At 35.0% G+C, this 15,254-nt stretch overlaps 1 protein-coding gene across 1 annotated transcript; it reads right to left on the bottom strand.

Moving 5' to 3' along the window:
• Window positions 1-7,261: 7,261 nt before the first annotated feature.
• Window positions 7,262-10,776, bottom strand: LOC130245709 (gem-associated protein 7-like). The gene is made up of 2 exons (XM_056478464.1): window positions 10,701-10,776; window positions 7,262-7,794 (listed from the first exon to the last, which is right to left on the bottom strand). Exon 2 carries the CDS (start codon window positions 7,765-7,767, stop codon window positions 7,396-7,398), a length of 372 nt encoding a protein of 123 aa, XP_056334439.1. The 5' UTR covers window positions 7,768-7,794; window positions 10,701-10,776; the 3' UTR covers window positions 7,262-7,395.
• Window positions 10,777-15,254: the final 4,478 nt, after the last annotated feature.

Genomic DNA, 15,254 nt, shown 5'->3' with positions numbered 1-15,254 from the left:
CGTTGAGGCACACACAAAGAAACACACTACACTAACACATGAACTACACACACACACACACTCACTCAATTACAAGCTTACACACACATGCACCATACACACGTAAACAAGCACACTACACTAACACACGTTGAGGCACACACAAAGAAACACACTACACACACACTATACACAGCACACACACCACACATTACACTAACACATGAACTACACACACACACACATGCACCATACACACGTAAACAAGCACACTACACTAACACACGTTGAGGCACACACAAAGAAACACACTACACTAACACATGAACTACACACACACACACACACACTCAATTACAAGCATACACACACACTACACTAACACACGTTGAGGCACACACAAAGAAACACACTACACTAACACATGAACTACACACACACACACACACACTCAATTACAAGCATACATACACCATACACACGTAAACACACACACTACACGAACACACGTTGAAACACACAAAGAAACACACTACACACACACTATACACAGCACACACTACACTAACACATGAACTACACACACACACACTCACACTAATACAAGCATACACACACACACCATACACATGAACTACACACACACTACACTAACACACTGATGCAAGTACTACATGTAGACACACTACAATAACACACACACACTACACTAACAAACACGTTGAGGCACACACAGAGAAACACACTACACACACACTACACTAACACACTGATGCAAGTATTACACACACACACACACACACACACTACACTAACACACTGATGCAAGTACTACATGTAGACACACTACAATAACACACACATACACCATACACACGTAAACACACACACACACACTACACTAACACACATTGAGGCACACACAGAGAAACACACTACACATACACTATACACAGCACACACACCAAACTAACACACTGACACATGAACTACACACACTACACTAACACACTGATGCAAGTACTACATGTAGACACACAACAATAACACACACACACTCAAATACAAGCAAACGCATATTACACTAATATAGAGAAACACTACACACACACTATACACAGCACACACAGACACTCTCGCATACAAGCACACACACACACACACTACACTACCAAACTGACACATAAACTACACACAAATATACACTATACACACTACACCAACACCACACACACACACTTTACTAACACACATTGACACAGACACACAGAGAAACACACTACACTAACACGCTTTACACAGCACACACACACTGCACTAACACACTGATGCAAGTACTACACGTACACACTACAATAACACGCACTCAAATACAAGCATACACACACGTACACACTACACTGACACTATACACACCATACACACTACACTTACACACACACTACATTGACACACACGCAGAGAAACACACTACTCTAACACTACACAGACGGCTGCTTCTCGTTCAGGGCTGCTGTTTATGCTAATTAGGGTGAGATAGGCACTAGTGGGCGGGGCTTTCCTCCTCTGATGACACGTACAAAGTGAGAATGTCAATCAAAGTGTTTCTGCAGACTGTTTTGATCCAGTCTGATTATTATAATACAGAACTAATTCATGTTTCCCATTAGAGTCTGCTTATATTCACACACTGTTCTCACACAGCTGTGTTTAAACCCCTTACAAAAGTGATTTCAGCATAACAGCTCCCCTTTAAAGCACAACCTGCATCTGGAAACATGATTGCAGCAGGACACAGGTGATCAAACTGACCAGCACATGCAGGTATACGGTTCAAGTCTGAAATTAACATTGCATGTCCTTGTGCTCTTCCTGATTAAATTATGAGGACTCTGAACAACAGGAGAGATCCGTCCATCCGTCTGTAAAGATGAGTCATCGGCCGATCCCTGCCAGGGCTGCAACAAAGACACGGCCACTGAACAATGTCTAATGATATTCTAATAAAACCGCCTTCGGTAAACAACCTCGTACCTTTTAAGAAGATTGAATGTCATTGATTCTCCTCCGTCCATTAGGAGAATCACCACAGACAAACTCCTGTGCCCTTACTAAAACTTTTTGGGCCAAAAAAACTGGATGACTAATGTGGCTGCGCTGCATGATATTGTACATTTCTGAGAGCATCACGTGCAAATTATTAGTGTTTTTGTGCACACAATGGATAGTTCACCCAAAAATTTAAATTCACATTTACTCACTCTTCATTTGTTCCAAACAAACAAGATTTCATTCATTCATTTTCCTTAGTCTCCATTTCAGATGTCGCCACAGCGGAATGAACCACCAACTATTCCAGCATATGTTTTATGCAGAGGATACTCTTCCAGCCTTCCAATTCCTCTATAGCGCATGTGTTTGGACTGTGGGGTAACCTGGAGCACCCGGACGAAACCCACGCCAACTCAGGGGAGAACATGCAAACTCCACACAGAAAAGCCAGCTGACCCAGCTGGGACTTGAACCAGTGACCTTCTTGCTATGAGATTTTAATTTGTCCTCTATCCATAATTTGTTTGACTTTAGAGAATTATGATGTTATATATCTATATATCTATATCTATCTATCTATCTATCTATCTATCTATCTATCTATCTATCTATCTATCTATCTATCTATCTATATATATATATATATATATATATATATATATATATATATATATATATATATATATGAGATATAATAAATATGTCAAAAGGCTTGTTATTAAGTTATTAATGAAGTTATATCAGCATCAAAAACTTTTATCTACCTTTTTCCATTTTTTTGGGAGTCAAATTCTCTTTCTAAACATAAACATGAAGGCCCATTGACAAACCACTGCAGGAGGAAACACCGCTCACTTTTTCTTTAGGGACAAAACATTTACATAACTAAACTGAAAAATAATAAAGGAATAGAATTTAAAAATAAATATATATAAATTAATTTATATATTATATAAATTCAAAATTGTTTAATAATAATTAAATTAATTCAACATTCCAGTGGGCTTACTACTATACTGTATACATTTTGTGTGCATTTTGGATGTTAAGAAGGTTGAAATAGTTTTATAAAAAAAAAATAGACTTGCATTTTCATAAAAGTTCACATATAAATTAATATATATATATATATATATATATATTTTTTTTTTTTTATATAGATAATTAAATTGAAAAAAAAAAGAAATCAAATGTAATATATATACATATATATATATATATATATATATATATATATATACACTAGGCATGTGCCGGTATCACATTTTCATGCTGCGATTAATTGATTGAGCTTTTATCACGGTATACGGTATTATCACGATATTGTAATTTTACTAGAGAAACAGGTAAAAAAACACAAAAAACTTCAATAACAAAACTTTAATAACTTTTTAATTAACTAAACGTACTTCAAACATTTAAATACAAATAAATATAAATAAAACAATACACAATATAAAAGTAAACTTGAGCAATTATATCAAAGTGAATGTGCAAAAGGGAAACCGTCTTCGTAATCCCTCTGCATTTTTTTGGAACCCAAAATATTTCCAAACTTCTGACTTTAACCTTTTTGAAGGGGGATAAATTGTCGTCAGCGTTCCTCCTTCCGCCATGCTTCTTCTTCGTGTGAGCAGGGCTGGACTGGGGCAAAAAAAAATCGGCCCTGGCATTTTGGGCCAGAGCGGCCCACTAAATTATATCAAAATGCTATCTATCTATGCATGTCCAATATTTTTGTCAACTCATATTCTATAAAACACAAAAGCCATATATATGAAATAAATAAATAAATTCAAACTTTAATCTCAATTTAATTTCTGTATGCTGTCCATAAAGATATTTGTTGAGTTCTAAAAAAATACACTATCCATTTATTTATTTTTCTTCGCATAAGTCCCTTATTTATCAGGGGTTGCCACAGTGGAATGAACTGCCAACTATTCCAGCATGTTTTATGCAGCAGATGCCTTTCCAGCCACAACCCAACATTGGAAACCACCCATACACACTCATTCACACACACTCATACACTAGAGCCAATTTAGCTTATTCAATACACTATTCACTCAGCCTATATTCAATAATAAACATAACAAAAACTGCCTGCTAATGCATGGGTTAATCTTCAAAGGGAACAGTGTTACATTTTAACCTCTTTCACCTCATCCTGCTTGCTGTTTCACTATCTAAACAATGAAAACATAATATAAGTCAAATTTGTTTCATTTTGATATTATGATTAACAGACACCAAACAGCCTCGTGTAGCTGCATATTTTTATGAGCATCATCTTCACACTGCATATTTATAACAAAACAGGGCTTAAATATAACTGTCTCCTTTCATTTCCATTGAAAAGAATGAACTTTACCCTGTCTCTTTTGCAGAATATCAGTTTTAATAACCAATAATGGCCATTATAACAGTATAACGTACATTAAATTTAAACGATAAAGGTAAGCAATCAGTCAATGTGCAGAATCAGTGTATGTGGTTACATAAATTAATATATTAGCTTTGCACTCAGCCAAAACAGTTAACTGAGAACAAGTGATTCAAAAGACATAAGAATTGTTAGATAGAGACAACAAGATGAATTCAATATCACGTTTAACAACTATAGTGAGATGAGATCACCCAGCAGATGAACTGTCTGACATGCACTATACTCTGACCTGGGGTTATTGCTCACCCGCTGAACTAGTGGCTGGCAGCTCTGGGCAGAGAGTGTGTGGTCACGTGATTTGCGTTTTTAGCCATGTACTAGAATGAACAGAGAACTTTTCAGAACCGCTAAATGAAACGCCGGTGTATTTCCCGCGATTTCTCTGCGCCTCCCGTGCGTTTCTTCTCTCTGACTCTCGACTATTTTGACAAATACACACAGACGACGCACGCTCACACGGAGTCCAAAATAGGAGTTTGTGATTGGGCCAGCCCAATGTCAATACCGAAAAGAGCCAATGGGCTGCAGCGTGTCACAGGGACCGGCCCGGTCTGTCTGTCCGGGAAAAAAAGCATCTACTTTCAGAGAGTCACAGATCACAGCAGCGTCAATCAATAAGGCAGAAAAAAACGCCAGATGGCCTGCGTGTGAGGATTATAGTGTGGTGGCAGCGGCGGCGCGCACTGCGCACACAGGGCTTCTACATGTGGGGATTGTTTACATCAGAGTGCGCATCAGTTCTGCGCAGCATATACGCAGTGTTTCTTCAAGCGGTTGATGGAAAATAAGCTAAGGCGCGTTCTAAGAATATAAATTCGGATCTATTATTTTTCACGGTATTTTGAAGTGCCCGCGATAACAATATCGTGCATATTCATTACCGTGATTTACCGCATTACCGAATACCGGCACAAGCCTAATATACACACACACAGACAATAAATCTATATATATATGCGCACACACACACACACACACACACACACACACACACACACACACACACACACACACACACACACACACACACACACATATATATATATATATATATATATATATATATATATATACACACATATATATATAAATACATATATATGTGTATATATATATACATATACATATACACACATATATATATATATTATATTTAACACTCCAGTGGGCTTTATACTGTATACATTTTGTGTGCATTAAACTTATGAGTGACGGTTTTATTAATAAAATACAGACTTGCATGATCATAAAAGTTCATATATAGATTAACAATATATATTTTATATGGATAACAATTTATACATGTCTTTTTTGGTTCCATAATTTGTAATAAATCCATACAGACACCCCCTAAAATCAGTATAACAAATAATATTTCTAATGATCCTGTCAGGAATACTTCCAGCAAAATCATTTGTTGTGATATTAAAAACCTCTATTTAAAAAATAAATAAATCACAGTTTCTCCACAAAATCCTCATTAGCTGTAAAACGATCATCTTTACACTATACCATATCCTTTAAAAGATTAGATGATTGATTAATTATCAATATTATGATCACTTATTATTTTAAGTAAGTATAATGAGTGCATGTTAAAAATTGAGTATTTTCTTTCAGTTTTGCATATATTTAAGAATATTTTGTAACTATTAATCATCAAAAGTTTTAGTGCTATCTATATGTTGGAGGTTTTTATTTAGAGCGGGATGTTCAAACATTATTTGTCTGATTTATAGGCTGTAAAGTTTTACTCTTGAAAACATGGTGAAAATTATGACTATTTTTCTGGCTGTTGGCAGTATTTTCTGATTTACGGAGTGATAAAAAACACCCTCTGCCAAAACTTATGTCAGCAAAATGAAACCAATCTTAAACCTGCCTTCCGGATTTATGTTCTGCATATTTAAACAACCACTTGAAGTACAAACGTATTGATAATTGTGTACATGTCGATGTCTGAATTATTTTGCGATGAATGTTGATCACTTATCAAGATGAATTAAGTCTGACTGCAAAGAGATTTGTTTTTGACATATTTCATTACTAGTGAATAAACTGTGATAAAACAAAGTGAATATGATCACTTCTAGTTTCTGTCACTTAAAAAATTGAATGAGATGCGGACTTTTATTTCTCCTTTGTGTAGGCCATGTTGTGTTTGAGCGCGTGCTCGTGGTTTAGTTATAAACCCACGTAATCATGACGTCATTTTCGTGTGGCTCTATAATAAGTCCAATGACATTTTGATGACCTTTCAAATACGTTTAAGGAAGATTAATCAATGTACAATGTAGAGAAGCTGGTTATATAGCTTTTTTTAACCTTAAAAAGGCATTTAATATAGATTTATAATCAAAAAGCACATTTAAATCAAATTATATTTAATTAAAAAGTAAATATTGTGATTTTATTTGCTTAATTTTGTATACTTAAAAATATAGGGCTAATTCTAAGCCTGGTTTTAAAGTTTTAATGGTTGAAAAGCTTCAGTTGTATTTGCTAGAGCGCTTAATTTCATTAGAAAGTAAATTTATATGCTGTCCTTTAAGTGTTGGCATCTGTTTACATTTACCCGTGCTTATTCTTGCCCAATTGCATTTGTGTACATGTTGTGTAAAAGTGATGAAGCTATATATGTTTCCGTTTTGTTGTAAAATGGCGCAAATATATATGCAAATACTCTATATATTGATTATCTGCTTGGATTAGTGTCTAAAATTATGACAGAGACTTGACACTTTAATTAAAGTAATTAAAAAATAATAATAAAATTCAGAATACACTTGCAAACGTTTTATTACAAACCACAGCGTGACCAAAACCCCAGTGAAACCGGCGAGAAAGTTCCGTGAACCCGTTAAACCATAACTCCGGGAACGAGCAAAGTCCTCCAGCGCCCTCGAGCGGTGAAATCACAGTTCAAACGCGCACGAAATAATATCGTGACACCTGAGAAGAGCCTCTTTCTGCACGCCGAGCGGAGTCTCCAGATCGGACACCTGAAAATTCAGCACATCGATGTCTGAGGCGCCGAACCGACCCCGCATGCGCAGCTTCTCCAGCAGCTGGAAGTCGACGCGCTTGTCCGTCATGAGGAGGAGAGCCCGCAGAAAATGCTCGCGCTGCTCCGCCCGCAGCCGCTGCTCCTCTATGTCCACAGATGAAGATGACGAGGTCAGAGATGTGGAACACAGAGCCTGGAAACGCGGAGAATTCGGGTCAAATCCTCGGCTGTTCGGCTCGGGTCCTCTTGGCAGCCGCAGAACACCGACTGGAGTCTTCATTTTGCTCGGTTGCTATAAAAGTGTACTCTAAAAACCATGGTGAATATTATTATTAATTGTTGGCAGTATTTTCTGATTTATGTCAGCAAAATGAACCCAATTTTAAACCTGCCTTTCAGATTTATGTTCTGCATATTTGAACAGCCTGTTTACATCATGAGGTACACAAATACATGCATGCACCATTTTTTCTTTAATTTTTAAACGCAATTAATTGTCAATAAAAATGTCAAAATTCACCAGCCGGTTCTTCTTTAATGGAAATTGTGTTATTCCCACAATGTTTCACCACATAAATGCATTTTACAGAACAATTCTGATATTAGAATTAAATAAATCTATTGTCTAGCCACGTTGTTTAAACGGAATATAATTGGGATTCTCTCAATTTAAAAAAAAAAATCTGATTGTTTCCCCACTTTCCTAACCGCCCTCCTGAACACCATCTTGACTATTTTTTCAGTTTAGATACGGGTCAGAAACATTTAATATCAGCAATTTATAATTTAATAAGTACACTAAATGAAAATGACCTTGGCGTTGATATTACAGAAGAACAATGGGAGGATATTTTAAAGAAGGTCCACTCCTCTTCTATATGCGCCAGACATGGCCTAATGCAGTGTAAGGTGCTCCATAGAGCTCATTTAACCAATGCCAAATTAGCCAAATTTTTCCCTGATAGAAGTGATGCCTGTCATCGTTGTAAGCAGTCTCCTGCCAATCATCTCCATATGTTCTGGAGTTGCCCCAATTGAAAAATTTCTGGTCCAGTATTTTTGACACACTTAATAAATCTATTAACATAAATCTAGACCCTAACCCCTTGACAGCCCTTTTTGGTATTTCAGAGAGAGCTGACTTGACTGTTGCATCTCGCCAAGTTATTGCTTTTTCTACTCTTTTAGCTAGACGAGCCATTCTTATCAAATGGAAACAGGTGATTCCTCCATCACATGACATGTGGATTCCAGAAATCTTTAGTTACATAAAACTTGAGAAATTAAGATGTTTACTCGCAGGATCTCTCAAATCTTTTTACAAGACCTGGAACCCTGTTTTAGACTATATCAAAGGCTTACCCTGTTTAGTTGATATCAGATCTAATACACAGTAAATAATTGGAAAGAGAAAATATTGACTCCTTAATGTAAACTTTTTTTCCGATTTTATTTATTTTTATTTTATTTATTCAATTTATTATTATTTTTTTTTGCTCTTATCATATACGTGTTCATTTATCATTAATATTTTTTAAAAAAGAATTTCCTTTATTTTTAATTTATTATCATTATGTTTTTTTTCCTTAGAGGATATGTTTGTTTATAATTCATAAATTAAATTTATTTTATTTTGAGGGGATAGTGGGGAAAATAAGAAAAATAAGACAAACTGTAATTTTTCCTATGTTGTATTGTATACAGTAATGTATTGTCTTGTTAAACACCAATACATTTTTTGTTTTTTTAATCTGCAATTTCTTGTCTTATGAACAATTTGTCTAATTCTAATTTTCCATAACCTTTTAAATAATTTAATTCTGTGCAAAAAAGCGATTGCTTTAGACCTAATTCAACGTATAAAGTCTCAGTTAAATTTGAATTAAAATGTTATTAAAGAAGCAGAGCTGACCTGAATTTAAATTAGGGTATTTAATAAATAATAATAATAATATAAATAATAATAAATATATTCGACAAATTTTCTAAAATAAAAAGTATAATGTTCCTAAGGGCAAATTTTACTGGGTATCCTTCATTGACCTAATAGACTGGAAAAAAGCCTGGTTACTGCATTCCCAATAAAGCAAAGGAGGTAATTTTAAAATTCTTCATAAAATATATCCGGCGAATAGTACTTTGGCAAAATATATGGAGGTTAATAGTTCCTGCTAATTTTGTAAAACTGAAGATGAAACCCTGATTCACATATTCTTTCAGTGTGAAAACACAAAAAGCTTTTGGAATAGCTTATATCTTCATGTAGGTAATTACATTGCTTCAGCCCCTTTCAACTACAAGATATTGTCTGTTAATATAAAGGTAAACTGATATACCAGAGAACTACATTCTTAACTTTTTTATTTTGTACGGGAAATATTTCGTAAGGGAAATAAGGCCAATTCGTAGCCTTTTTCACATTTTTTATTGAAATTTATGTATTTATTAAATCTTTTAGATTGATTAAAATAAAAAAGACAGATTCTTGAATTATTATGGTAATTATTTTGGAAATATCGCCCATAAGTCCTTCTTTCCACTTGCTGTATTTGTGTTATTTATGAATGTTTTTTTCTTTTTTATTGTTTTATATGCGTTTATAATATCATTTAACCTGATCTGTTAAGTTATTATCATTGTTACTATCACTGTCTTTTTTTTTGTAGGTTCGAACTTCGTATGCTTGTTATTGAAGTTAATAAAAATACATACCATTGAGGTAAAGTTGGTTTTATATTCGCATTCGTACATATAATATAGACTAATTTCAGAAAATTGCAACTTCTAAACAAGTAACGTTATTGAGGCAATGACTATTAAAGTAGCTACAAGATTGTTTACAGGCAGTTATTTCGTTTGTTTTGAAGTCATGCTTACTACGATTTCAGACCGAATGTTCAAAGTACCATAGTAAACAACATGGGGAGCGTGTCATAAGCTGTCACTGAATCAATGGGCGGATATAAAATTAACTTTACCTCAATCTATCAAAGTACAAGATTGTTCACCGTCAATTAACTAGTGCTAATGTTGTTTTGAAGTCGTGCTTACATCCGAATTCAGACCGAATGTTCAAAGTAGCATGGTATACAAATTGTAACCCTGTCACTGTTTAAAAATATGCGAATATTAAACCAACTTTACCTCAATTATACATAGAGAATGCTTATGAAAGACATTATATATATGTTTCTGAAGCTGCTCTTTACGCACCTCATTCAGCGCATCTGATTCTGAACGTCCGAGGTCCGACCAGAAGACTGAGCGGGGTTCATTTTCAAAATAAAAGTCTTCTTTTTCTTCTGGTTTTATTGGCGCGCTGCAAACCAGCTTCTAGGTTCATATCGCCACCTACTATGATGGAGTGTGAAAAGAATGGATCCGGTGTCCTGATATTTTATCCTACCCATCGGATTATGCTACCAACACTGCATTTGAATGCTTCTATGGTTGGGTTAGGGCGATATTACAGCTTCATATCACACTACTCCACATTAAAATTTACACTGGTAACAAAATCTGATGGCTAGCATATTGCGACATCAAAATGTGCTACTTACTTTTTGAAAGGGAGGTAGGGCAATCTGACAAGGTTGGACACATCGACAGAAGACCGGATTTGCTATATCTTGTCTATTAAACCGATGTGTCTACATTTCATAATTGTCCAAATTTGTTTCCCTGCATTTGACACTGCATTGTTTCCCTGCAATACACACTACTCATTGGTGTGTATTCAGATACACTCACTCTTAATAGTTCTTCTGTTAAATATTCCCTTTCCCTGTCATATGTACACAGAATCAAAAGAAAGTGCTGCTGTCTGTCCCTTTCTAGTATTATTTTAAATGAGTTCCTCTTATGTCATCATGATTATAAAGTTCACAGAACTATATAACTTCTGAGTCAGAGAGATAGAGAGAGCGCAATGGAAATTCTCAGTCGCTTTCGATCTAAGATTTATTGTTGTGTTTGAGTAAAAACTAAATTTATTTCTTTGAAAGATTTTTTTTATTGTTTGCTAAATATTAAGGTAAAAAACACCAGTGGTTATTACTAATTATAATCATTATTAGAAATTTTATTATAATCATAACACAATTCTATACTCCACCTCCCCTTCTGTTGTTACTTGAATATTGAGATAATTATTTAAATAGCATTCAATTGCTAACTATAGTAAAATGAATCATAAACTAATACAGTCCTTTGCTAATTAAATACAGAATACAGTTAAACCACCCCAAAACAAACAAATCTTTACACCTTATATATTCCAATCTATCTATCTATCTATCTATCTATCTATCTATCTATCTATCTATCTATCTATCTATCTATCTATCTATCTATCTATCTATCTATCTATCTATCTATCTATCTATCTATCTATCTATCTATCTATCTATCTATCTATCTATCTTACAGTAAATCTATTCACTCACCTATTCTCCAGTCTATCTATCTATCTATCTATCTATCTATCTATCTATCTATCTATCTATCTATCTATCTATCTATCTATCTATCTATCTATCTATCTATCTATCTATCTATCTATCTATCTATCTATCTATCTATCTATCTATCTATCTATCTATCTACCTTCCTTTCTATCTATCTATCTATCTATCTATCTATCTATCTATCTATCTATCTATCTATCTATCTATCTATCTATCTATCTATCTATCTATCTATCTATCTATCTATCTATCTATAGATATTTATATTGATATTTGTCACGGGGGCATAAATGAAATGTTCGTGAGGGAATGTGAAACTACCGAACTGCAGTTAAAATCACCCAAAACTCTTGCATGAAAGCACGTCACGTAAACACCTTCATTATATTATTGTCTATTAAGACAAATAACTAAATTACAGATGTCCATGTAAGCGTAGTCAGTAGTGTCTTTGAAGTAAGTGAAAGATCCAGAAGGGCATCCTGCTGATTTGATGCAGAAGGGCACTTGTTTGTCAGACGGCTCACCGGTCAGGTATACATCGGCGCTAAAATATCAAGGTGAAAGTCATCATAGCTTGCGTAGAATAGACCCAGCTCCCAACCCAACTTTGATTAACGGCGATATTTTTTTTATCGCGTGATAACGCAGCCGATAATGGCCAACCACTAGTCATAAGACATTAATATTAGGTTAGATTTAGGTTGTGACATCAGGTGACCAAAATTCTATGTAGCCAGTCTCTAAGGACAACGTTATTTTGATGTCCAACAACATTGATATTTGGTTAATTTTAGGTTGACTAAAATCCAACGTCAAGCCAACATCTTAAACCATATTGACGTCAAATACTGACATTTCCGTCAGGTATGGCAACCAAAATCCAACATCTCACAGACGTCATAGTGGTAACGTCCACACAACGTCAAGCTGTAACATCATTAGACATTGATTTCAGGTAGATTTGAGGTTGGACGTTGGACACTGATGTCAGCCTGATGTTGGACTGATGTCAAACCAATTTTAATTTCCAAACAAAATGCAACGTCCTCCAGTGTTGGGGTACAGCATCAATCTGATGTCATGTTGACGCCCTGTGACTGCTGGGTTAAAAGCTCAACATCAAAGTAGTAAATACTAATGCCGTCTTATTTAAAGCTTTTTCATATGTGCGTAAGGAATATGCAGTAACTGAAGCATGCAAAAGCTCTCCATAAGTTGTCATTTCTGCTCTTTGAAATGATAACCCAACCCATTTCTCATAACTGGGGAAATCCCAACAAATCATTCAGGCAAACTATCTTGGTTCATGGTTTCTGCTTTAGTTTCAGTCAGCTGTAATATGTCAATTCATTATTGACAAGACCTATGAATCCAAAAATGGAAGTCACAACTAAGCCAGTGCTTAGTTACTCACTTAGTTCTCCACTTACTTCCTTACTATACCGTCTTCCTATTTTGATATTAGGCTTATTTTGTTGTATGACAAGCTATGTTGCCATGTAGATTTACATAATGATACATCACGTCCGTCCGCTGAACTTCCTCAATTATCTCATGCTATTCATGTGCACCGCAGACGTGTTTCTTCAGTCGACCTGCCCTCACTTTTCATCCTGAATCTACTGTAAGTATCGCTCTGTACACACCATTTACTGTGTTAATAATGCTCTGAAAATGACACGATGGTATTAGATACGATGGTATTAACCTGCAGTCTGCTTTATAATGATCTCGAATACAAAACTTTTGTGGTGTACTGTAAATATATAGTGAAAGTGGAACCAGGATTAACATTAAATGACGAAAGTGTGCATGTCATGCCATCGTTTGGTTTTCTGTTGCACGAAAGTTAGTGAACACAGTAAAGTGTTGAACAGTACTGTACAATAGTGGATTTCACATGTCCTGCATATGCCTGTGGCAGTTTATATCCTTGAAAGAATGGAGAAGAATGGAGGAAAAGCGTGTCAGCGGCATCATGGGTGAGTTTCTATCTATCTATCTATCTATCTATCTATCTATCTATCTATCTATCTATCTATCTATCTATCTATCTATCTATCTATCTATCTATCTATCTATCTATCTATCTATCTATCTATCTATCTATCTGTCTGTCTGTCTGTCTGTCTGTCTGTCTGTCTATCTATTCATCCATCCATCAGTCTTTCTATCTATCTATCTATCTATCTATCTATCTATCTATCTATCTATCTATCTATCTATCTATCTATCTATCTATCTATCTATCTATCTATCTATCTAACCTGTCTGTCTGTCTGTCTGTCTGTCTGTCTGTCTGTCTGTCTGTCTATCTATCTATTCATCCATCCATCAGTCCAGTCTTTCTATCTATCTATCTATCTATCTATCTATCTATCTATCTATCTATCTATCTATCTATCTATCTATCTATCTATCTATCTATCTATCTATCTATCTATCTATCTATCTATCTATCTATCTATCTAACCTGTCTGTCTGTCTGTCTGTCTGTCTGTCTGTCTGTCTGTCTGTCTGTCTATCTATCTATCTATTCATCCATCCATCAGTCCAGTCTTTCTATCTATCTATCTATCTATCTATCTATCTATCTATCTATCTATCTATCTATCTATCTATCTATCTATCTATCTATCTATCTATCTATCTATCTATCTATCTATCTATCTATCTATCTAACCTGTCTGTCTGTCTGTCTGTCTGTCTGTCTGTCTGTCTGTCTATCTATCTATTCATCCATCCATCAGTCCAGTCTTTCTATCTATCTATCTATCTATCTATCTATCTATCTATCTATCTATCTATCTATCTATCTATCTATCTATCTATCTATCTATCTATCTATCTGTCTTTCTGTCTGTCTGTCTATCCATCCATCCATCCATCCATCCATCCATCCATCCATCCATCGTTCTATCGTTTTATCGTCCTGTCTGTCTATCTTGTCTAGTTTTTACAATCCCAAATCAGAAAAAGTTGGGACAATATTGAAAATGCAAATAAAAAAGAAAGCAGTGAGTTCCAAAATTACTTTGACTTGTATTTCATTGCGGACAATACAACAAACATTCCTCGTGATTTCTTTATTTTTTAAATGAACACGTATTTCAATTTTGGTTCTTGCAACACATTTCAAAATAGTTGGAACAGTAAAGCATTTACCCCTTTGTAATGTTGCCGTTCCTTTTCACAACACTTAAAAGACGTTTAGGGACTGAAGGCACCAAGTGATGAAATGTTTCTGGTGCAATTTTTGTCCCGTTCTTCCTGCAAACAAGTCTTAAGGTGGGCAACA

This window comes from Danio aesculapii, chromosome 18, assembly GCF_903798145.1.
Source record: "Danio aesculapii chromosome 18, fDanAes4.1, whole genome shotgun sequence".
Lineage (NCBI taxonomy): Eukaryota > Metazoa > Chordata > Actinopteri > Cypriniformes > Danionidae > Danio > Danio aesculapii.
Note: the sequence above shows the minus strand (reverse complement) of the source record. Positions and strands in the feature narration are given on the sequence as shown.